We start from the raw sequence: 26,277 nt of genomic DNA, 5'->3' as shown, positions 1-26,277 counted from the left end.
AAACAGATTTAACAGAGAAACGCTAGAGGTTTGGTCTTTCGGTCTAGGCACGATGGCGGACGACGAAGAACTGAGGGTAGGGCGGGAACCCCATGGACATGCGCAGTAGCGTGGGGGAGGGGTTCCCGCCAAAAACGTTCCACTTAGCTATAGAAGGTTCCGGTCTGGTCTCTGCGCAGGCGCAAAGCCCATATGTGTGATGCATAGAGACCACGAAGAAGAACCTGAAACAAATATGTATTTTCACTTCCAAATAACTGTATTTCACACTTTCAAATCATTGCTATTTTGAGATGCACCTATCCCACAAAGAAAAGCCTAATACATCTTCTTATTTTGTCTTATCCTTTGAACTCTACTACATATGGATCATATGCACATTTTTAATTAGTATTTTTGTCATATATCAAAACTGAACAAAGTAGCTACATTGACATTTCCCAGTTACAAATTCTGAGTAACTTGCTTCTCCTCCGACTGTGATGCACATTAAGTATGGGTTTTCCCGCAAATGATAATAAAAAGTCTAGCCTGAAGTTCTTCTTAAAATATGAAATGAGTTACCTTTCAATGTTTCCAGTAAGTTTTTGGCCACAAACCAACAGATGGCTTCAAAGAAAGGGAATTTGAAAAGATCTGGGGTTTTTAGCCTTTTCTCCATTTCATAACACCTAAATAAACAATTTAGAATGATTATTTTATTTCATTACTGTTAAATATGTTCACCCAAATTATATGATATGCATCAAAAATGAAGCAGTCCCTAACAAACAAGATACATCCGAGATTCATAGTCAAGCGTAGTAAGACCAAACTTGATGAAGTTGGGCTGAACGTATCCAGGCTCTGGGCTTATCAGTCTCAACTGCTGCATAGAGAGCTGTGTAGCTGGCCTTCATAAAGCTAATATATAAACCCAACTTTAAAAAGACAGCATTATGGCAGGTTTTGCTATTAGAGTAGGTTTTGAATAATATCTTTCTGAAGTAATGCTGAAGAAAAAAGTTATTTTCCTCTTTTCACAATTGAGTTTACCAAACTTCAATTTCTTTTGTTGTAATCTCCTGTCATCTTGTTAAATGTCAGGGGCAAGTGGATCAGAGCAAACTATTCATTTCTATCTGGACATAACTCTTGCAATAATCAGTCCATCCCTACCAAAATATGAGCAATGTCCCTTTATAAGAGCCTCACACCATTTCTTTCCATTTAAAATTATGATAGCAACTGAATGGACTGAATACTTTCAAGCTTTTGGAAGAAGCTACTTAGACAAAAGTGAATGTTTCAGGACTAACCTGAGCTGCATGCCAATATTAAGGTTGTGCAAAAAGTTCCCTCCAAAAGCCATACAGTCCTGAGAAGTGAGCACAGCATGAATCCAGCCTGAAATGATAAGTGAAACATGAACATCTTCACTATAAAATGTCTTTTTATATTATCTTGCCCATAATTCAGACATTGCTGCTCATTCAAAACCCTTTTTGCTAGCAAACCCACTCTGGATTCCCCCCACCCGCCCCACCGAAGTAAGCAGCCTGGGCCAGCTTGGAGGACGCAACAGATGAGAAAGGCCTCTGACACTGTGTGTGCGTGCGTGCGCATGTATGAGCTTGGACAAATCAAAAATCCCTTCGCACTTGGAACGTGTGTATATGCATAGATGCACCTGGAGAAGATATGTCTTTAGCAAACAGTATATCAATGCTATACCTTTGATCAAAAACCTCCTTCGCTTGTATAGATGAGGCCTTAGATGGATGATTATTTCTTTGTATTTTATCTGTGGAGCCTAACCTCAAGTTTTCCAGGCACACACCAAACTGGTGGTGTTGACGTACAAATTGTTCAGTAACCTGATCCTATATAATATTAAGATTGTTGCAAGCTAACTTGGTCAAGCTATTTTCCCAACAAAAAATCCTGAAGTACAAAATCTAGGCAATCAGTTCAAACACAAATTGAAGCTCCATTATATTGACAATGATCTTGTTAATTTGCAAGATAAACATTTAAAAATGGTTATCAATTAACTCTTGCAGTAAAAATTTACTATAGTACTGTAACATTTGGAGCCAAGAGTAGTTTTCTTTATAAGCATTTTACTGTACTCATTAATATAAACACCATGTTAACTAGTAAGTTAACAAGTAAGATGAAATCTAGGATTCTTTCTCAAATTTTAAATGGGAGAACATGGACAATATGCAAGCTGGTAAAAATTTACTAATAATTAACTAATTTCCTCACTTCTGTTACAAGTTCTTCACAAGTTCTTCACCTGTCCTACCCGTTGCCCTTTTTAACATAAATTATTATCCATAATCCAGTATTAAAACCCCAAGCCTCTCTTCTAAATTTGTCTATAACTGCTAAATGATTAGGACCATTGAAAATAAATTGAATTAAGAGTTCTCCCAACATCAGCCCCCAAACTCAGCAAAAATAAGAATGGTAATTGACTGGAGAAGGCATTTTACCTGTTGGAACAAATAAGGTATGTCCTTGCTTCACAACACATTTGTAACACTTGTCAACTTTGTCTCCAAAATACACTTCACTCTGGGTGACAGATGAACTCCAGGATTCATAAATGGCAAGATTTTCATCTGTAGGTTTGATCAAGTAGAAGATCTTCTCACCCTATACATAAAAGACATTGAATGAAGAGCTGTATATCTTTAATGCCTTTTAATAACAACCATTGATGTCAAACAAGCCTGAAACTTAGTGGAAGTATAGAAAGCAGTAAAATGATGTTGCCATTTAGAAAAAACAGAGAACTAGTAATACCAGATGTTTAAGAGGAGATAGGAGATGACGTAATGGAATGCAATTGTTTTGGACCTAGCAAAACTGACAACTCAATACATGACGTTAATGTGATTATGCCCACCAGTGTTCAAGCTAGTATGTTTAAAGTCATCAGCCCAAAAGCCGAACAACGCATGGAGATTCGGCTATTGAGCGGTATAAAAATGCAATAAATAAATAAATAAATAAATAAATGTCAATAGACACAGAATTTTAAGAAGCATGATCAATCTTCTTTCATTCCATTACTTGAACTAATGGTTTTAACACAATATTCAGAAGAAAACCTTCAAGATTAAGTAAGAACATAGTACATTATATATTTTTGGAAGTCAGCTATATTTTCTTACCCAGAGAACATGATACCAGACCGAAGTGCCCCCAAAATCAATATGAAAATCAGTGTAGCTGTCTTGAACTCCCATTAAGCAGTACTTTTGAACAAAAGGCTTAGGAAAGACTGAATCATCTGGCCAGTAGTTTTCCACCCATGAAAGTTTTCTGGCAATTTCAGGGACTTCCACTAATTCAGACATCCTTAAAAAGAGAAAAAGAGATTAAATAAGAACACAGTGACTGGGTTCAGACAATCGCTGCAAGAGAAGCAACCATCGTGACTTCTCCACTGCCCCCACAGATTTTGGGGGCAGTGGAGGTTTTGTTTTAACAGATTGGTATTAAAAATTAAACACACTGTTTTCAAAAAGAGAAGTTTTCTATAATTGAAACAATTTAAAATATTTTCATTTCCTTTGCTATATAGGGATCATATGTAGCCCAATCATTTACCCAAAAGGAAATCAATAGAACTCATTCACTCTTTCAGACAAAGTATTCTTAGGGTAATCCTTGCTAAGCTTCAAACACGAGTATCATATCTAATTACTATTAAACTTGGATTTATCTGCAAACTCCTACTTGCCAGCCTCCAAGACCAACTTTCCTTATTATTGAAAGACTTTAGGAAACAAAGTAATTATACTGCTACGTTTAATAGTTTAATATAATCCTTTTTCCTGTTATTGCAGAAAATCCAAACAAACATATGAAAACTGTATACTCACTTTGTGTCTGAGAATTCAAGGCTGATCACATTTAATACTTTTGGTCTGTCAGAGTTTGTGAAATACTTAACATAATTATGGAGCTTCATTTTACTGTCTGCTTGTCTTGCCACATCAATAACATCTATCACTTTATCGCCACCTGTAAAAACAAGACGTTTTAAAGTCTCTACATAAACAGGAACCACCAAGCTAATCAACGTAACTGAAAATCACATTTAGGGATTTTGGAAAGACATTAATTTCTATATAAGTAACTGCTCCTATTTACCTGAAGCTATCTAAAAATAAGAAAATATATTCTGTATCTGTTCACACATAATGACAACCTATTAGTTTAAAAACCAATGGGTTGTCAGGGCCATGGTGTGTCCACCTCTTCTGCTTTACAGCATAACCACGATTGTCTCCTTCATAAGCTGTACAGTTTGACATGCAAACCTCTGGGTTGTTTAGGGTCTAATCAACCCAATGTTAACCCAATAATGAACCATGTGTTGACTGCTGGGCAAACAACTGAGCAGTCTGGGTTCCTACATCATGCTGTACAACCTATGAAGGATCCAATCATGGGTTGTATCCTAAAGAATTTAGTTATTGTTACATCTGAATGAGGTCATTGTGATTACTTTCAATTATAGAAGACATTTAAAACAAAATGTGTACTGCATTGATATAATTCTATAATGGTCATAGAAACCTGAAAGCTATCCCTCAGAAACTGAAAGTTGTCCCTCAAATACCCACAAACCTATCTGATTTATTGTCAACCTGGAACAGCTACTCCGATGACACTGAAAATGTGTATTTCAATTTTTTAATTTGGAATACTCTCACTAATTCTGATATTAGTTTGAAAACAAATATTTAAATTTAAGCAGTTATGTGTCAAAACCACAGTTTAAATGAATTATCTTATCACAGTGCACTGCAAACAAACAAAAACAGTGTCAAACTTCCAAGTGTGAATTTTCATCTTTCCTAACAGTTAATATCACCTTCAGTTTTGAAATGCAAGGGCCTGAAAACCACACATCATTGTCCACAAAGATGCTTGTGTTTTACTGACTAAAAGCTGATAGGTGAACACTCTACATATCACATTCACACAGCAGACTGGAAAAGGTTAGATGATTATTATTATTTATTTATTTATTTAGCGCCATCAATGTACATGGTGCTGTACAGAGTAAAACAATAAAATAGCAAGATCTCCATTAGCAATTGGATGCATCCTAACCTTAGGGAGCCCCACCTCAAACTGTAGGAACCATGGTCATAATTCTTTTTCTGAAAAATTGCCATTTTAACTCCTAAACCCATTTTTACCCTATTCTGTGTATCTTGAAGTACAGTCCATACCTACATATCGTTCCACATCCAGAACAGAAAAAGTAGAGGGTGGAAGTCTGAGACCTAAGCCATCTAATTTAGGAATCATAATGGGAACATCAAACCCATGTTTCTCCAGGTATCTTTGTGTCAACTGGCTGCCATGCATTTTCAAAATGATTTCATCAGCACTAGAAAAGAAAACAAATACTAATATTTAAAAATTAACCAAACTGTAGAATTTGAAAAAGCCTGTTTAGTTACACCTAGTTCAAAAACGCAGTGGGTGAGAGTTTTAATAGTCGCAGTTAAATGAAGCAATAGAAACATCTTGCAATCTCTCTGAAACTCAAGCCTTCTTCCCTCTCTAGCATTTGCAGTGTACATATACACAATCTGGATACTTTCAGTGGCTTTCCTTAAATAACTAAAGTATTATAAATTGCCACGGCAATTCTGGTCTACTGAATAGGACTTTTGCAGTATGATGGTCTCTAGCATTATTAGATGCCATGGTCAAATAAATAACACTTAACATCCCATAGTTTTTACAGTGGTAACGTATAAAGCATGAATGCAGAATTGCTGTTTGAAGTAGCTAGATATACCAGAGACTTTTTCCTCTTTATATGACTTCTAAGTTTTAATGCAATTTATCTTACCTTGGGAATGAACGGGCACGTAGCTGTTTAACAAACATTCGTGTTCCAGCTTGAACTGGCTTTGAACCATCATCATATTCTGTATAGTCATGTCTGTGCCAGTTCCTTCTCTTCTTCACTAGACAGTCAGAAATAAAATATTAATTAACTTCTAGAATAAATCAGCACACCACTACATTTGTGATGTAAGGATTAAGAGTTTCAGATTTGGACTGCAGAGAACCAAATTCAAATCCCTAAACAGCCATGAAGCTCCCTAGATGATCTTGTGCCAGTTACTAACCTCATTCAGATATTCAAATAAGCCACGGTGGGTTGTTTTAATCCCCAGTGGGTGCCGGTGCATACCAGGCACTATTTCCCTAATGACCTGCCCAGGCTCAGCTTGTCGTGTTGTCCAAACCCAGGTGGTATGGCTTGTTTGAGGGGAAAACAATCCTCAAATAACCATACAACAAGCCTCCACAGAGGTGTTGGCAAAATTCCATCTAGACATTTCATGTTCATTAAGGTTTCATTATTTCAAAACTGAGAAATACTATTACTACAACTAATTCAATGAGAACAGTATTACTACAATAAATGCCTGACTCCACTTTCTCAACATGTTCATAAGTCACTTTAGTAATAAAAAGAAATTTGAAAACTGAATGGAAGCAAAACACATACCCAAGTCAAACTCTGCACAGCAATCAAATAGCTCTGGGCTTCTTCAAAGAACACTGGTCTATCAAGTAATCTCAGACTAGCGACAAAAGTTTGTGTTTGCTTGAATAACAACCTACCAAAGACCAGTGCTCACCAGATAGTCAGTATGCAGAAACCACTTTCAAAGGATTCCAAAGAAAGCAGTTTCCATACTACAAACCATTGAATGTAGCAGCTGACCACAAGGACCATGGCATTTTCTCTACACCACCACTGGTCTTTAAGAGAGAAAAAAAGAATGTGGTATCCTGGATGATGCATACAAACAGCTTGCTCTATTAGAAGCAGCTGCTGTAGAAAGCCATTTAAAGCAGCCTCCATGTGGCAACCGATTTGTAGGCGCCAATTCTCAGAGAGCATATTTTTGTGCAGAATGATGTGTATCATTCTTTCCATGTGTACACACCTGTTTCTTCAAGCTCAATGACCACTTTGGACAGCAGCCAATGGCATCTGACAGTTATTAAGGTAGGCAGCTGCACTACAAAAGGCGCAAAACAAAGCCTCTGATGTAACTGAACTCCTCTAAAGGGCAAATCGGTATGTCTGTTAAGTGGCTAGTCTTACTTACAACTAGTTATACTCTTACAAACTGCATTTTTAAAAGGTAGAGATTGTTCTATCTAATGTTGAATATTAACTCTAAAAAGGAGTTGGATTTAATCAGAGAAATAGAAACAAACCCCCGTTTCAAAAGGTGAAGAGGAACAAAATAAAGGGCACAGTAGTTATATGGTGTTCCCATATGGATGCTGGATTGAACGTGATCAATTTTTTGTACTCTCTATATGGTGCGTCTAGAAATGTACCAGAAGCAGTACTTCACTTGGAGGCTGGGCTCTCTTGTGTTGAATGTAGAGGATGGTCTCTAGCTTTTAGTTTCTGTTTAAAGCTTGTCTTTGCTGATACATCTAAGTTATCTGTACCTTATTCAGCAAGATCAGTATGTCAGCTCATGGTGCATAGCCTTTAACAATGTTGTTAAATACAACTTTTAAGCTTAAACTGCATCATATTACAGTTTGTTTCTGGGTTCAATTCAAGGAGCTAGTTATTACATATAAAGCTCTAAATGGTTTGGGACAAGACTATCTGAAGGACTGCCTACTCTCTCATGAACCTGCCCATCTACTGCACTTGTCACTCCATGTCCCATTAACTTGATAAATACAGTTTTTGTGACATAGGACAGGGCCTTTTTTGGTCACTGCACCTAGGCTGTGGAACTCTCTCCTCTGAAAGGTTTGATTGGCCTCATCTAATGATTTTTTAGACAAGCTGTGAAACCCTTTTTGATTTCTGCAGGCATTTGGCCCATCCTAAATTTCTTTCTGCTGTTCGGGTTTTTTTAATAAATGGCTCTGTTTTAATAAATAGCTCTGTTTTAAGGCTCTCCGTTACAAAAAATAATAATATCTTAAGGACTGAAAGGTGGGATGTAAATGATTTTATAAATAAATAAAATAAAGTGCATCACTGCTTTAAAATCCATTACTTACTTAAAGAGGGTCCATGAAGAACTGCACAGTTGGGACAGTGGTACAGGTCAATGTCAACAGCATGATGCTCTTCTACTCTGACACAACTAAAAAAGAGAGGAAAATATCTTCAGGAATTCTAAGTTGTAATTATGCCTTTACAGGAAAATTATCAGGAATTACATATACCAACTTTAGGACATTCTGGAGATCAACATCTAAACCCACTGCCCTCCAATATGGGACACATACTGACTTATGTGCCTATAGCTGGAAACAAGTTCTCACACTAACCTACCTCACAGGATTATTGAGGATAAAATGGAAAGAGAAGCAAGAAACACATGCAATGCCTTGAATTCCTTGATGGAATGGTGGGATATAAATGCAGTAAATAAATCATAAGAACCTGAGCTTTCCTAAGCTGAAGCATACAGAATCACAGCTGCAATTGCATTGAAGGAGTCTCATTGCTGAGCAGGATAGTTTTATCCCTCTCATCAAGTGTAGGGTGTTGCTTTAGCTGCTGCAGTACAAACCTCTATTTCTGCCACAGTAACGGAACCAACAGAACAAAATTGGTTATTAACAGCAATTCTCTGGGTATTTATTTCCCACCGATATCAATAGGACTTATTTTAGAAATAAGAGTCCAGTTGCTACACACAGTAAGGGACAATTGAACCCTGCTTACTTCTAGTCAGATCCTTTAGCAAGGAGCCATTTCCACTAGCTATTCAAACTTCCCCACAACACCTATGTGACATCATGTAGATCATCAGAATAAGAATAATTTTTACTGAGAAATTACTTTCCTATAACCAAACCTGGAAGAGAAGTATTAAACCATGATTTTACCTGGGATTTGGTGTAAACTATACCAGCATCTCTCAGGACATATTCTGGGAGGAAAATTGGTATGAATTCAACACATTTGTCAGATGATGCCTCATAATGCGCTCAACATAGCTAGCCCTATACAAGTATGCTTAAGCTTGGGGTGGAGAATATCTATATCTATGGGGGTAGAGCCAATGGCAGATGGAACCAGAACCAACACCTTTGAAGTTGCACTTTCTGTAACGGGGTCTCCCCTATCTTTATCCCCTAACAGCCAGCATCCAAAAGTACTTTAAGAAGGTAATTACTAGCATCATAGAATTGCAAAGTACCTTGGAGATCATCTAGTCCAACCTCCTGTACAATGCAGGCAACGCATCAACATATTAAAAGCAAATATACCCATGGCAAATCAACTGGATATAAGGCGACAAGAAGATGTGGATGTATACCACCTTCAAAAATTACTGTGAAGCTTATTTTCAAGGTCACACAACACAGGTTAGGCTACTCTTAGGGAAACTGTCACAACTCTGAAATTTTCTTTGTCACTCTAATGCATATAATTATCTGGCATGTGTGCCTACTCTTAACATGCTGATACAAGTAAAAAATGACATTGGGGCTTTCCTACCACACCTTCTCTATCCCTGCCCTTGGCCAAGGAGGACCCACATGCTATCTAGGCAGATGCTGTTTCAACATGAGCCACTCGGCAGTGGAGATTTCCAGCCTCCATCACATGCCCATTGGTGGAAAATGAAAAGCTGTTCTAAACAGGTAAACTCACTTCAGACAGAGCTCTATTTAACTCAGAAGCTAAATGTATTATAAAGTAACTGAAGATAAAAGATGTGACAAGAATAGAAGCCACAAATGAGGCCTGCAGCCTAAACAGTGTTAACATGCCTAATAACAATGCAGCCTACACAGCTCAATATTGTTTGGGACACAATTTTAAGGCTTGCTCATTCTCTCAGAGTCCTCTCTTACTCTTCCTACCATTCTGTTTTTGCCCCTTAAACCTGCCTATCAGCATTTTCCTAGGAATTAAATAAATACCACCTTATGTGTTAGGGAGAAGGAGGAATAGCTTGATTCCTGGGTTGGATCCAGACTAAGTTAGCTGCACATGTCTCACTTATTTCAATGGGAACCAAGTCATGAGTAACTTATCCCATTGATTTCAACAGGACCTATATGTTGTATTATGTACTTTCACATTTGCAAGGAAAAAAGTTTTAATATCATCTACCAAACTACAGTGAACAGTTGAATATTCACAGTTGTACACCTCAAATAAGATTCAGTCTAATGTTTGTGAACATATGTGCCTATAATTTCATTAGGTTAAATCAGCCAGTGAATTGTAGTGCACCAGTAAAAATTTACTTACTAAATAACCCAGAATGAAAGTTGATGAGTAGGTAAATTATCATAAAAGGTAGGTAATAGGAATGTGTGGTAAGGTTTCATTCAAAAATATTGCTTTAAATGCTCCCCATTAAGCATTATTCTGAACATCAGCTTTAAACAGCTTTCCTATGAAATAAATGCATTCTGTTCTGTCAATTAAAATGTAAAACTCAAGGCACTGTCTATCTTAAATTTTATTTATTATAGAATACTTTATGTTGAAAATGCTTCAGATATAATAAGTATTACTACTTATCTGTGGGAGGCTAAATTAAAACAACTTTAAAAATGAAGAGGAAAGGATGAGAGATTTGGATAGTAGACACCAATGTTCATAAGTTTCAGACTTCTATTGCTTAACTAAAATGCAAATAGGTAGTAACTGGATTGCCCCAGATGACTGAACATATCAATACATTACTAGATATTTTCAGTTTGCTAATAACTATTTTAACCAAATCAACAAAGTCCCTTATTATTTCTTTTTCTCACATACATACATACTTATCCAATTTATCCTATTTTGGTAGCCTTAAGATATACAGTTCTCAAGGTGGGAAGCCATCTTCCCACAGGCAGAAACACTCCTCCCTGATCCCAGAAGCATGAACTATGGCCAGAAACAGGAACAGAAAGGAAGGAAGTAGTAAAATGCCTTCTTGCTGGCTTGGCAGAAACATCACACCGACTCTTGGCTGCAATCTAATCAGCCAGTGGCATTGAAATAAAAAATAATTATCCTCAGAGAGGCTTCTGCCATTTTTTTCAACTTAGGAGGGTTTGTACTGGGGAGGGTTTCCACATAGGGTAAAGTTATCAATGACTACCTGTTTTGATGGCTGTACATTATTTCCAGTATGCCTTATGAACAGGTGGGTGCTACTGAGCTTACATTCTGCTTGTGGACTTCTCATTGGCATCTGGTTAGCCACTGTGGAAACAGAATGCTGAACTTAACATGCTTTTTTCTAATTCAGCATGGCTTTTCTTATATTCTTACTGACAAGGTAGAGTATCTTCATTTGATGTACTGGTTTCTCAAAGTGTATACCTTACTGATGAAATTATGAAAATAACTTCCCAATAAGAGTATGGAAGCTGGCACACAATTCCACCTGAATACTCACTATTACACCCCTGCTACTGTTACCATACATGTGATCAATGAGGCCCAAACACCACAAATGGACTGCTGTGCCAATTTCACAGGAACAAAGAAACACGCTGGGTCACTGACAACTGTCAAAGAACTATCAAGAACATTTTTCTGCCTCAAAGGTGTGATATACAGGGGACTCAGGGATCTCTTTCATAAACTCCACATATACAGAGATACCCTATTTCTTCGATTCTAAGACGCACTTTTTTCCCCATATAAACATCTCTAAAAATGGGGTGCGTCTTAGAATCGCGGGTGTGTCTTAGGGTTTTTTTTTTCTGTTGGTGGTACTGAAATTAGTGTGCGTCTTACAATCGATGGCGTCTTACAATCGAAGAAATACGGTAATAAAAAGACAACCTATGCTCTCTATTTCCATCATGCTACTTTGTTACTTTCTTCTCTTATGCTGTACACAGCTACATTTCTAACCCAAGAATCTGCAAATTTCCCCCAACTTTCCTATTAACACTTAGAGGTTGAGATCCCATAAGAAAATGAGCTAAAGCCCTGATGGACATGGGGAGAGAGAGAGAGAGGAGGAGGAGTGTCTCAACATACATACAGTACATATTCCTTCTCTCAATAATAAGCTTAGGGCTACAGATTACAGCTCTGTTTGCGTTCTTGAATAGTCTAGGCCAGAACCAGGCCTGGCCTTTTTAGTTCACAAAATGTCAACCTTCCACTTCCCCACTTTCCTATTTTGAACAGCCTTAAAAATGAATAAAACATGTAAAAATAATAAAATGTATGAAGTGAGTTCAGCAATCTACTTGCAGTATGTCACCCAGTGTCTTTAGATGAAAATAAATAAATTTTATTTCACAATATATTAAAAATTCATAACACTTTCTTACTGTAGTTAGCTTTTAAAAAATAATGTAGAAGTGATTTCATGTAGAAGCTTTTTGCTTTTGTGGCAACATCAGCATTCTACCCTGCTGAGCAGGAATGAACTCAACATTTTCCGCAAGAATCGCCAATTTAAAGGCCTACTTTACTTAATGTCAGACTAATGGAGATTAAATATTAATTCCATTCAAAGCAGACCTTGACCTGGAAAACTAGTACTATCTATTTAGAGCCCCCAGTATCAGTATAAGGCAGACTTAAGACACATGAAAGTTCTAAAGAATTAAACATTGGTTTGGCATATTTTTATGTCAACGATCATATCACCAATGTTAATAAGATACTCAAACAAGTTAGATTCCCATTGTCCTGAATTGGCAGTGCCTCAAACTTCCTGTTTCACCTCATCATTTAATGTCCCTTGGTAGGGAGATGCCCACATTGTAAATCTATGTTGACCATCATAATGATGCAATGGCAGGAAGCACAAGCCAATTGCACTGCCTGTTTCTTTTGAGCTTGTACAACATACGAAAGCCATGGGGTTAAACAGGTCTGAATATGCACATGATGAACCAGGAGCTTGATAGGTTCACTGCAATTTATACAGAGAGGCTGTGATAGGCAGAGAGATTTTCAAAATCTAAGCTGGGCAGATCCAAAAAGAAATGGGTAAACAGCAAACGGTTTAATAACATGGCAAACAGAATATATTTAAGTCTCCTCAAATTACGCATTTCAGCATTCCGATTGAATGAAGACTTGTACTATTAGGTAGCAGATTTAATGACATTGAAATAGAATTACTAAATCACAATGTAGAAAATTTTGACGTACAAATTGAAAATTAGATTATATTATATTAGTGTATATTCAGAGAAGGGATATTTTAGGCTAGAAGTTACTGTTATAGTCCAGCTACAAATACACAAACATGTGACGATGAAGAACTCTGGACTGGAGCCTTGGCATATATAAATCTTAAGGGTTTATCAAAGAGAACAAAAAGAGCCTTGTGGTATTTTAAAGACTAACCGATTTGTTAGAGCACAAGTTTTCATGGACCAGAGCCCACTTCAGATTCATAAAACGTTACCCTTAGTGTTCTCACTTTTACAGACACATAGAGCACTATAGAGAGTGAAAATAAACCAACCAAAAACCAAGTAACAGTTGGCCAAAAGGCCATGAGGCATAGGAGGTACAGTCATATAGATCATGCATCTGATCAAGTAGGTGCTAATGCATGAGAGCTTATGTCACAACAAATCAATTAGGCTTGAAAATGCCACAAGACTGTTGTTTCTGCAATAGACTAATTCAGCTCCCCCTTCTGAAAGTTGTTCTTTATCAACAGAGTAACTCCTTATTAATATTGTCAAATGCTCAGCTGGAGACAAGCTACAAAACAGTATTCTAGAGCTAGATGCTTAATGATGACTGATCAGTTATACATAAGTCAATCACAAGGTCAAGTCCTTAATACAGAAGATTTATTTAGAAAGTTAGAATTAGGAGGAAAGCTGAATTAGAACAGCATTTACCTCATGATTTCAACAGATGCCTACATTTTAAAATATCAACAGATATAACCTACCAACATAATTATTAATCAAAATATTAATCAACATAATGGGTTATGTAGAAATTGTTAATTAACACTTGTTTCCTATATAAAATCTATTTTCAAACATGATTTGAAATATTATTTAAATGCTTGTCCGCTGTACTGATAAGGGGGAACACTTTCCTTATTATTTTTGTAAGGGTCCCCCTCCCCCCAAAAAAAAGAATTATGAAAGGCTGTCACCATAGGCTGAACATGTCTGTCAAGCTGCTTGGGGAGTTGCTAAGCCCAATTACAAAGGATCCACCCTTTCAGGGTAGAAATATTAAGCATTAACGAACTTCAGATTTACCTTTCAAAGCTCAGAGACCACAGAACCTTTTGTACTTGGAACACAAAGGGTAGCTTAACAACCATGTGCCTTAACAGATGCAGAAGACTTTAGTGAGAAATTCCATACTATTATTATTGTTATTATTTAAAACATTTGTATCCCACCCTATATCATTAGGATCTCAGGGCAGCAGACGGATAAAAGCATACAGTATAAAACAATAAATTTTAAAACAATACAACTAAATATAAAGGTTTCAAAAGAAGTTTATTTGGGTGAGATAAACTGCCCAGAGAGCTTCAGCTGTAGGGCGGTATAGAAATGTAAATAATAATAATAATAATAATAATAATAATGGGGAAAAAAGGACAAGGTGGGCACCGAATAACACACACAGACTTCAAATGAAATTAAGATGTCAACTTAACTTAGTTTGGTTCAATGTGCCTATTTGCACAGAGTATTGGGTTACAGAGCATGTGCAGAGCTCCTTCCAGAGCAATTGGTCTGGAAGAAAATATCTTTAGACTCCTCAAGAGACAAAATACTGAGATGAGGCTTCACCTATTTATGTGAATTTGAGTCCACCAAAGCTGCCCCCTTGATGAAACTGGACAGTTGTTTTGTAGGTGCTTTCATCACCAGATATCTCTGATGTAAGTGGTCCAGCTAGATAGAAATTTCCTTAAAAGTTTGCAACTGCCTGGTTGTTGTTTTTAAGCCATTTTCATTACGAAAGTTAAAAAAACAACCAGCCAGTTAGATTAGCTGAGGAATTGTAAAAAGGATTAACCTCAGAATGTATATTGAGGGGCAAAAATATAGGATATCTTTTGTTCCTCAATTAGGAATTAGCAGGAAGCTAATTCCTAAAGCCAAAGTGGCAAACTTTGCCAATAACACCAAATTATTTGGGGGGGGGGGCAAAACAAAAGAGGGATTGTGAGGAGCTACAAAAGGATCTCTCCAAACTGGGAGAATGGGCATCCAAACAGCAAATGTGATTCAATGTGAGCAAATGTAAAGTGTTGCACATTGGGGCAACTTCAAGTATAATCTGAATGATGGAATGCTCAATGAAAATGTCAATCCAGTGTGCAGCTGCTGTAACGAAGGCAAACTCCATGTTATTCATAATTTAAAAAGGAATCGAGATCATACTCAAAAGGAATCAATATCATACTTCCTTTATACAAATCTATGGTGTGACAACACTTGGAATATTATGCACAGTTCTAGACACATATTTTTTTAAAAAAAAATTGTGTTGTGCAGAAGAAGACAACTAAAATGATCAAGGGACTGAAGCATCTCCCCTATAAGGAAAGGCTACAACAGCTGGGATTGCTTAGTTTGAGAAAAGGAGGGTAAGGGGAGACATGATAGAAGTGTACAAAATTATGCATGGTGTGGAGAATGTGGATAGGGAGACATTTTTCTTCTTCTCTTAAAATACTAGAACCAGGAGAGATTCAGGACAGATAGAATGAAGTACTTCTTCACACAGCACATACTGTAGTTAAACTATGGAATTTGCTACCACAAAATGTAGTGATAGCCACCAATGGCTACTAGTCCTGAAAGCTACTTTCAGTATCATAGGCAGTAAGACAATATACACCAGCTGCTGGGAAATATGGATGGGAGGGTGCTGTTGCACTCCTATCCTGCTTGTGAGTTCCTGGTTAACAGCTGACTGGACATTGTGTGAACAGAATGCTGGACTAGATGGACCCTTGGTCTGATCCTGCATGGCTCTTCTTATATTGTTATAAGTTTGCTGCAGACTTCCAGAAAAGTGATATAATCATAGACGCTCTATGGACCATGCTGGTCTTTTCAGAATATAAGCTTTGTCACAGCTATTAAACGTGGAGGAGAAAATTAAGAAAAATGTACAAAGATAAATCATATACAATGTATTGCATTATCTCTGAATAAATTAGGGGACTCCACAAAGCATATTAAGTAATAACAATTTATAAGAAAATCCATCAGTATGATAAGTGGACAGAAAAGATTAGAAATCACAAATTAAGACACTAACTAGAACATGATCAATGATATGAACTAGGACTATGAAGTCTAATTAACGCTGTAACTTATTGGCTTGTAGTTTCTGCATAACTGAAAAGCAATTGATAAACCACACTGTGCACACCAACGTAGAATCAAATGTGCTTTCTACTACACTGGTTTTCTACATAGACCAAATATAGGATCTATTAAGTTAGAGATGCCAACATTCTCTGATTCAAGCTTCCCCCCACCCCCAGGACTCCTAATGATCTGATCCAATGTAGGTCCTTTGGGGAGGGGAGTCTACCCAAACCTTTCAAAAATCTTTATTTGGTCTGAAATAGGGTTAGATCTTCCCTGGTGCCAGTAGGCCCTGGCAATAATGCTATCACTGGATAGTGGATAACAGAGCACATAAGCCTCACACCCTACTGATACCCTCTGATACCCTTAACAGTAAAATTGAGTCCTTCTAACCATGTTTCTTTCTGGCTGTCTCTCTCATATTTATTTTATTATTACATTTATATCCTGTCTTTTTAACTGCTGCAAGAAATCCACAAAGAAGGCCTTCAGCACTCCTGCACACAAGTGAAAAACTGGACATCATAGTAACTACATGTCACTAGGCATACATAGCTTATAGGTCTGTGGAGATGGAGCAGAGATTCTGTTTGATCCAAAATGAGCTCTTTTTTGCATATATCAAGTATTTTCAGATATACCCACCACCTTCAGCAGACAATCCAAAGAATTAACCCTGTTATTCTGAAATCACTTCTCAAGAATATGAACAGTTTATCTATCACTAATTATAGCACCACATTTTACTCTAAAGTGATTTAAATGGTTTCTAGAGAGTTGAAACATACGTTTAAGCATCATATACAGACCACAAATAATTTTAATCTAAACTGTACAATAGGTATGCTCCCAGAATGATAATAGATTTTAGTCAGGTTATGTATACTACAAATCTCCCCAAAAGGCTAATGCATCTAATCCATTATTAATTCAAGAAGAATTCAATGGTAGAATGATAGCTACATCTTCAGGCAACATTAAAAAAAACTTTCTGTATTTGAACATAGATGGGAAGGGCAGTGAATGTCTCAAATCCATGCTATGCCAGAAGGATGCAGCTCTGCTGATATTTCCGTGTTATGCAATGGCATCATGCAAGCAAGTAGAAGCTATCGTCAAACTGACAGCCCCACCTGCACAGTGTAACACGACGATCTCAAGGGTCATGGCCAGATGGACAAAGCTTGCCACCAAAAGTAGACAGCCCATATCCTGATGTAGCTGCTGTACTGTTGCAAAGAAAGTATAAAACACACGATTTCAAGAGATATATGAGGTGATACAGACTACACTGATGAATTTACATTTTGCAGCAGGGGATGCATTTTGTGTTTGTTTCCTAAAGGGGATACATAAAGCACAGAAAGGGGAAACTAGAATGACATGGGTCAGAGAGCTCCACTGGGCTGTGACTATCAGACTTATGTATTCTACGTATTTGAAAACATGCAACCACCCACCACACTTTGGCTTGATTCATATATAATGCCAAACATGGTTTGATGCTACATTAAAGAGTCACATTCTTGCACACTCCCACCTCCTCGTGCATAATTTCGTCTCCCAACGTCCTGGTCTGCAACAAACCATAACTTCCTGGTTTGGATGGTAAGGTTTGCAATTCTACAGTAACTTACTCAGCTCCTTTGAACTACACACAACTTACTTCTGAATAATGCAAAGAAGCCAGCTGCACAGTTGAAGATGGCTTCCGCGACTCCTCCTGCCCTGCATAGGATGACCGTAAACCTCCAAGTTTGGAGGCTTAACGATCATCGAAATAGGATTGCACCTTAAGTCTGTTAATTCCATTTCATAATAAATACTGAGCCAAATGCAATAATTATTTAACAACTAAAAAGTATCATGGCTTCCCCAACCTGGTACCCTTCAGATGGGCTGCAACTGCATCATCTGAGGCCAATATGATCATAAAGAGACATTACAGCACAGCAATAGACCAGGAGTGGACAACTTTTTTTCCTATTGAGGGCTGCACTCCTTTGTGGGTAATGTCAGGGCTGGATGACAGCAGTTGTGTGGGTCACCATTACCCCTTTTCTCTTTCTGTCACATCTTTTTCCCTCTCTCACTCTTCCCTCTTCCCCAAGAGAAAAGGGACAAATTACTCTTACCAGAGGTAGACTGATCACAGAGGGTTTTTGAAATTAGTCTGAGGGTTGCAGGTTGCCCACCCCTGCTATAGATACTGTGGGAAAGTAGCTCTGTGTCCTGTTGCCCTTATTACTTGCAGTTATGATACATCTTATGGCAATACAAAATCTATTTCCTAATTATTTCAGCAACGTAGAAGACTGATTCTTCTAAGTTTGTTAGAAGTCACAGCAATACTCAAGATTTATATAGGTCTTTTAAGTGTTCAAAGCACTTCACATGCTAGTTGTAATCCTTACAACAATACTGTAAGGTAAGCCAGCGCACTACTGCCCAGAGAAGTTAAGCGATGGGAAGGTATAGAAATGTAAATTAATATTATCTTCCATATTACAGATACGGGCACCAAGACTGAGTGAGAGTGGGTTGCCTAAGGTGCCCTAGCAAATTCAGTAAGCAAACTTGCAGGATTTACTGCTCAAATAGAATTCCCAAACAAAAAGATGCAACTATCACAGTAATTCTCACTAAAAGATGAGGATACTTAAAAACACCACTTTCACCAGCTTGGTAACAATTCGACTGAATACTGCTGACGTTAATAAAACTTGCTTGTAGTGAGGATATTTTAATAAGCACCTGAAGTATTTCACAAACTTAACACTTCTGGAATTGAAGTTATACAAACAAGACTAAGTATTGTTTGTAAACCACACAGAGAGCTTCAGCTATGGGGCAGTTTATAAATGTAATAAAATAAATAAATATTACTACCATATTTATTTATTTAAAGTATTTTAAAGCTTCTTTTAAGGGCTATGCCCTCTCAAAGCAACATACAAAAGTGAGAAACCAGGTACAAATTACTGAGCAAATCAGAACAGATGACCAGGAATTACTCTGCCAACATATGGAATCAAATGCAGCCTTGACAAAAGTTTTCTAGGCCTGCCTAAAAACAGAGCTAAAAGTGCAAGGCATAATTTGATTTGAAGGGATTTCCAAAGATTTGGAGCCAGCTTTAAGAAGGCTCTGTCTTTGTCTTGTGCTGATCTTAATGGCCATCACTAAGAAGGACCCCCAAGGTAGATTTAGCACACAAGCAGTATATTTGCTACTGAATAGGGAAGCTAGAAACCTACAAATACAGTATATTGTGCCTAAAGCAGGGGTGGGAAACTTTGTTTATTCGTTCAGTCGTTTCCGACTCTTCGTGACTTCATGGACCAGCCCACGCCAGAGCTTTCTGTCAGCCGTTGCCACCCCTAGCTCCCCTAATGTCAAGTCTGTCACCTCCAGAATATCATCCATCCATCTTTGTTTTGGCCTATGGTTCCCAACTCTAGCCAGCATAGCAATGATGAGGGAAGATGGGAGTTGTAGGCCACATCATCGTGTGCCAATTGCTGCATTCATACAATTCTAAACTAAAACACACAAATTGTATTAAGTTCTTACCCAAAGGAGTAAGCATCACTGAACTCAGTGGAACTTAGTAAACATGCATAGGATTACACTGCACATTTAGATTAACAAATATAAAAGCTTTGTTACTAGATGGGATGGGTATTGAGGCAAAAGGTGAAGAAAGAGGATATCTAGAATAGTAACCAGCCTGATCATGCTAGAGAAAGAAGAAATACATCTGGACTATGTTAGCCAACTGTAAAAGCAGTAATTACTACTTGATTTGTCAGAGACCTGACAGGGCTAGAAAAATGGAGTGGCTATTTGGATATTTCATAAAGTTAATTTCAGAAAAAGAACCAAGACTTTCATCTTATAGAATAGATAACTATTTAAGTATTCGGGAGGGGGGAGAAAGAATGGGTGCCTGTCCTATGCAGCAGTTATAAGAATACATATCAATCTAGTATTCGTCTTCTGAATGCTTCTTCTTGTTATAACAGCACTGAGAATTTAGAATAGGGCAAACCAATAGCTGTATCAATAACATTACCAGAACTTTTCTTTACCACTTCAGGGAAATATACACGTGTCAATCTGTGAGGTAACTCAATTCCAGTAATTCCACTAAAAAGTTTATTTTATATCAGGCAGAAAAAATATTAAAGGTGTCAAAATCAAATTCTCAATGCCCTTGCAACTAAGAACCTGAAATTTCCCCCACCCAGGGTTAGGTAGTTAGAGATGAAGTTTAAAACCAGCAGACTACCAGAACTGATTCAGTTCCCTGAACTGACTCCCCTCAACAGATTGATAGCCTTGGTAGTGACAACACAGATCATCTGATCTGGCTGTGAGCACAATTCCCAGTTCAGCAGGAGATGCATACGCACCATGCACACTGGATTTCAGTGATCGTATAGATTAGTATCTTCCAAATACATCATCTCCAGAACTAATTCTGAAGTATTATGTAAGATCGAAGGCAACCAACTCTGAAGAACAGATTGTTCAGTAACAGTGCAGCAAGTAGATAAGCCAATTCGTTTAAGAAGACACCCGAGTCTAAATGAAGTTAGTTTAAGTATAGAATAACACACACTCCTAAGGCTTGGTACAATGCCCTTGAGATTTTCAACATGGCACCCTAAGGTGTCAGTGCACCAGTGAAACCAACTCTGGCACACATGTGGAACCAATATATTCAAGCAAAAAGAAAAAAGGCTTTCCCCCCTTCTGTTGCAGGTAACCCCTCCTTGCTCTGATTGGGCCTGCCTGCATCTTAGCATGAATATGCCTCCTTGTTCCATTCAATTCCAACTGGACACCCTCCCTTCCATTCTTAACGCTAGCAAAGGTAGAAGAGAAGAAGCCAGAAACAAAACTAAGCTTCTGTGCATGAGCAAGTAGCAGTGGTTGGACAAGGCAAACATAGGGCTCTAGACAAAAAGCAAAGGCAGGCCAAAGGGAACCTCTGGAGCCATGTGTGCATGGCGGGGAGGGGGGCATTTTCCATTAGCCTGTCCAACCACCTACCTCCTCCAAACCATAGCAAGAGATACTCCAGAGCTGAGATCAATTGCCCTAACCAGTATAAAGCAGACCTGGCATTTCTGAGCAAACCTCCAAGCAACTAAACATTTGATATTCAGGACCTTCATTCTGGTGATATTAAAAAATAGAAGAGGACTTCACAGGTGGCTAGAGAAATGGTGGTGAATCTAGGACAGGTGAATCTGCCGCCTCCCCAATCTCAACATTCTAGAACTTCAGTCACATGGCTGCCATTTCTTCCAGTCACCACCTCAATTTCCCTGGTCTGCCTCTGTCCCTTCTTAAGCTTGTCCTCAGTGGCAGAGGGGCATCCTTGTGTCACCTCCAGCACACACACACATATCTAGTAGTCATGTTCTGGCTAACTTCAAATAAATATTCCTGCCAGCAAAGAGTTGGCCCCTTTTCTTGGGCTGTGCACATTCCTTAACCATGGTCAGGAGCCATGATCCTAACTACCAACCAAACAATGGTAAATTCTGAATCAAATTAAAAATGGGCCTACAGGATCCAAGCCATCAAACGACAGATTAAATCTGCCTCTATGGTCTGAAATGAAAGAGCAAAACAGATCCAGTGCTCTCCAACACAATGGCAAGAAAAAAATGTGGACCTGAGACAGGGATCCTTATTGAGTCTCATGATCTTTACCAGGGATCCCTCCCAAAAGCACAATGAAATCATTAAGCATCTCTGTGCTCTCTTCTTCTAAGGTAGTTTCGCTGACATTCCATGTCAAAAGCATGAGGATCCCTGCTTTTGATCCGGGTTTGTGCACTAGGGCAATGCTGGGAAGCACTAGATGGCAGGATGTGTGTGTTTCCTTCAGTCCATACAGACAAGCGTGATGGTGGTTTGATGCAGGTTTAGTGCCCATGACACTTTCTCAGAATTCCACATGTGCCCCAAAGGTTAGGGACCTTACTGTATTTTACAGCCCAGTTCTAAATATGTTTATTTTGAAGAACATACCACTGAATTCAGTGGTAAGTATTATGAAGATAGGATTAAAGTTTAAACCTGCTTTATAGAAAAGAAAAGAAAAAGTTAGGTTCAAAAACTTGGAAAAACTATGTAGATGAACTATACTCTAAGCCATTTATATTATGGTAGATTTTTAGAAGTAAATTTACATGATGTATAAATTAAGAATATGATACGTGAATATAAACACATTTCTTGCTTAAACTGATACGTTTATGATGGTAATAAACTAGAGAACAAGAACGAAGGCAGCTTACTTGCATATAAATTCATATAAATGAAATTTCAAGCATTCTTGAAAGCTAGATTAAGTCCATACACCTGACTTAAATGTGACACTAGCATGTATGGAAAGATTCCTGCCATGTAAGTAAGTTCAAGTGCAGGTAAACTGCAGGTTTAAGTGAGAAAACAGGTGGGAAAAACAGTATATATTTAAGTTACTCTTATACACCCATGTCACATTTAAAACAAGTTTAAGTTTTAACCTCGAATTTTAGCTATTGGGTGGTACAGAAATGTAATGACTAAGTATCCCTCTGGCCTGTAAGATATTTATATGCAGGGCATCATTATGGCAGTTCAAATTTAGCTGAAAGTTGTGAAAGCTGCTTATGAACTTTCTTGTGGCACAAGGCTGGCCATTGCAGGAAGGAAGCAACAGCAATACTGTTCTCAATCTTGTTGCCACATACTCTGATTTCAGGAGCCAAGTTATATGCCAAAGGAAAGGAAAAGAACCTCTCATGCAAGCACTTGAGTCATTGCTGACTCCTAGAGGGATGCCTGCTTTCGCTGACGTTTTCTTGGCAGCCTTTGTAGTGGGGTGATTTGCCATTGCCTTCCCCAGTCGCAGTTACCTTTCCCCTAGCTAGCTGGGTACTCATTTTACCGACCTCCACTGGGATCGAACTCAGGCTGTGGGGAGAGTTTCAGCTGCAGTAACTGCCGCTTACCACTCTGCGCCACACGAGGCTCCTTTATGCCAAAACATATGTTAAAATACAAGCAAATACTCTTAAAGCGCAATCCTATACACATCCACTCAGAAGTAAGCCCAACTTCAACAGGACTCTCTCCCAGGTAAGTATAGGATAGAAGCTTAACACCTCCCTCCACTTAATGCAGCAGGTCTTACACTTGAATAAACATGTATAGCAAGGGTAGGCAATGTGTGGCCCTCCAGATGTTTTGGTCTACAACTCCCATTATCCCACACCATTGGCTATATTGGTAAGGGCTAATGGGAATTGTAAGCTAAAGATCTGGAGGGACACAAGCTGCCCACCCCTGATGTTCAGAGTAGAGGATTATCTAAAGTTATTGCATGCAACACTGATCAATACTGAACTTCTAACAAAAAGAAGTAGAAGATTGGTTATCCTCTTCATTTTTACTGCTGTTTGCACACATATGAATAAAAAAAGAAATTAAAAGCCACTACACAATACACTCAAGTAACAGGAATTTAATTCACAATTTCCACCTACCCTACCATGCCTTCTTTTCTAACTTAAAGTTCAAGGAACTTTTTAAAATGTTCAAGGAACTTTTTAAAATGTTCAATACTTTGTGACATATAAAACCTGCAATATCAGCACAAATATTCTTACTATTCAATAGGACTTGACAGAGGCAATGGTTTTTCTTCAATTGCATCAAAAGGTTGCTCATATAACCATTTAGGAGCCCTGAGTTTAGATATTTTTTATCTAATTCTGGATAATAGTTTTATTCACCATTTCTTAGAAATTCAGCAGTAACATGTTAATTTCATTTATGACTGAAACAAACACTGGAGTATACTTACACCTTCTGGCAGCATGAAACCACCATCCTATCCTGTAAGGTTCTTCTGGGAGCATTTATAGTATAATCCTATGCAGGTCGCCTGAGAAGTAAACCCATTCAGTTTAATTGGACTTACTCCCAGGCAAGTATATATGGATTGCAGCTTTTATTAATAATCCCCCTGTCAAGATCACACTTGATTCTATTCAAAGACCAATACAGATCCACATGGTGATGAAACATGTGCACCTGCAATGGCAGGCAGGTGCATTTTGGAGACGGGAGTCAGTCTAATTTCAAATGGAAGGATGCATTTGCGGCAGTCATTTCATGTGGCTTGATTCTTGAGGCACAGTTACAGACCCCTTCAGTTATCTCTCTCTCACTCTGAGTATAACATCTCTCAGATCCGGGCACAAACAGAGACGTGAGGTCTGGCCCTTTAAAATTCCCCACCAAAGCCAGTAGAGGGAGATGAGGCTGTCTCGCCAGCTCCATCGTGACTCTGTTTTTGTTAAATGGGGGGGTATTTAAATGTCCTGTTGTCAATCAAAGCGCACTTCGCTTTACAGCCGCGGCAGCAGCCGGGAATCCTTGGATAAATATTCTCAGATCGCCGATTCTTCCTCCGAACTTCAAAACCGCCAGCCAGCTTCTGGCTCGGGCCAGGTAGCTGGAAGATCAAAGCCTAACCAAGGGAAAAGAGCCACTTGCGCCACCACCAAGGCAGCCCTGAAACTTGCTCCTTTGTTTAAATGCCCATGGATCACCCCCTCCCCACCCAATCCTCCTTCGCAGCCAAGAGGCGTCTGCGGCGACCGCTGATGCGCCGTGTGGCCTTTTTATTAGCCTCAAAGCTCGCGCTTCTTAGCTCTCGCCTCCCTTTCCACACCCCCACAAAAAAAGCCCCACTCAAGCGTGGGCGACGGGCACAACGTCAGAGTGCGTAGCACACGCAACTCGGGCACTGTAAGCCCAGACACGCAGGAAACCACCTTCAAGAGCCCCACACATTGGGGGACGGGACGGGACGACAAGACATGGAGCCGCACACGCGCCGCGCACCCCCCCCCCTTCCTCAGCCCTCAATACACAGACCCCCACACTAAAAACACTCTTATGGGATCCTCCTTTCTGGGCTTTAAGAAAAGCCCGAATAAATTAAAAGAGGAAGAAACACGTAACTTTCCGGCCGCCTCCAAACTCCACAAAAGCGCTCCCCCCTCAGACCTCTACTGCGGAGTCCTTATATAACTCCACATGGGGAGGGGGGGAGACTACCGGAGCGACGGCTCCCAAACGCCGCTTCCTGGTTAACCGAAAGCCCCGTAAACACACATACACGCACGCACCAGCTCCGCACATACACCGGCCTCCCTCCCTCTCTCTCTCATTGTCTTCCTAGGTTTGTTGTTTCCCCCCCCCCCCGCCTCAGCGCCGGGCGAGGGGCTCTCCTTCCTCTCCCCCCCCCTCGGAAGCACTGTCTTGTTGTTGTTGTTTCCCCTGGAAAGGAGGAGGACAAGAGGCTGCCCACCCGGCCCTTTTACCTGCCGTGGAACCAGTCCTTGCAGATGTCGCACTCGATCATGAAGCGGCTCACATCGTAAGGCTCCCGGCACACACAATACACGGGGGTCGCGCTGGTCGCGGCGGTGGTGGTCGCCGCCGCGGTCGTTGTTGCCGTCGTCGTCGCCGCCGCCGCTCCGGCCATCTTTAAAGAACTCCCTCACCCGCTCGCTCGGCTGACTGACTGACTGAACCACCCTGCTCTCCTCTTGCTCACGTCCCCCCGCCCCCGCCAAGAGCCCCAACCAACAGCCGCCGCCGCCGCCAGCCCAGCCAGCCAGCCCAGCCAGTCGGCAGCACCAATAACAACAGCGCGCGTGCTAGACGCCTACATGGTAGCGCGCACGCACACACGTGCGCGCGCTACTCCCACAGAGGGCGCGCGTCCGCTGTAGCTGCTCGCTGCTCCCTCCTCCCCCCTCCCCTCCAGGAGAGCGGACAAACGGCAAGGGCGCGCGGCGGAGAGGGACAGTCACGTAAGGTACACTTCAGCGCATGCGCCTTAAAGAGGAGAGGCGGCAACGAACA

At 39.4% G+C, this 26,277-nt stretch overlaps 1 protein-coding gene across 3 annotated transcripts in view; it reads right to left on the bottom strand.

The window, feature by feature from the left end:
• KDM7A (lysine demethylase 7A) overlaps positions 1 to 25,912 on the bottom strand; it is a 47,732-nt gene extending 21,820 nt beyond the window's left edge. For 2 of the 3 annotated variants that reach the window (XM_063133327.1, XM_063133328.1), the window contains exons 1-9: positions 25,731 to 25,912; positions 8,080 to 8,165; positions 5,873 to 5,990; positions 5,241 to 5,401; positions 3,879 to 4,020; positions 3,165 to 3,351; positions 2,481 to 2,643; positions 1,299 to 1,386; positions 565 to 671 (exon numbers count right to left, since the gene is read on the bottom strand). In XM_063133327.1, the coding sequence (XP_062989397.1) occupies positions 565 to 671; positions 1,299 to 1,386; positions 2,481 to 2,643; positions 3,165 to 3,351; positions 3,879 to 4,020; positions 5,241 to 5,401; positions 5,873 to 5,990; positions 8,080 to 8,165; positions 25,731 to 25,894 (1,216 nt within the window). In that variant the 5' untranslated portion in view covers positions 25,895 to 25,912. Of the gene's footprint in view, positions 1 to 564; positions 672 to 1,298; positions 1,387 to 2,480; positions 2,644 to 3,164; positions 3,352 to 3,878; positions 4,021 to 5,240; positions 5,402 to 5,872; positions 5,991 to 6,155; positions 6,193 to 8,079; positions 8,166 to 25,730 lie in introns of those variants that run through there. The other variant, XM_063133329.1, reaches the window with a different exon arrangement.
• Between the last annotated feature and the right edge of the window lie 365 nt (positions 25,913 to 26,277).

The sequence above is a fragment of the Elgaria multicarinata genome, chromosome 9 (assembly GCF_023053635.1).
Source record: "Elgaria multicarinata webbii isolate HBS135686 ecotype San Diego chromosome 9, rElgMul1.1.pri, whole genome shotgun sequence".
NCBI lineage: Eukaryota > Metazoa > Chordata > Lepidosauria > Squamata > Anguidae > Elgaria > Elgaria multicarinata.
This window is presented reverse-complemented; position numbering and strand designations above follow the sequence as displayed.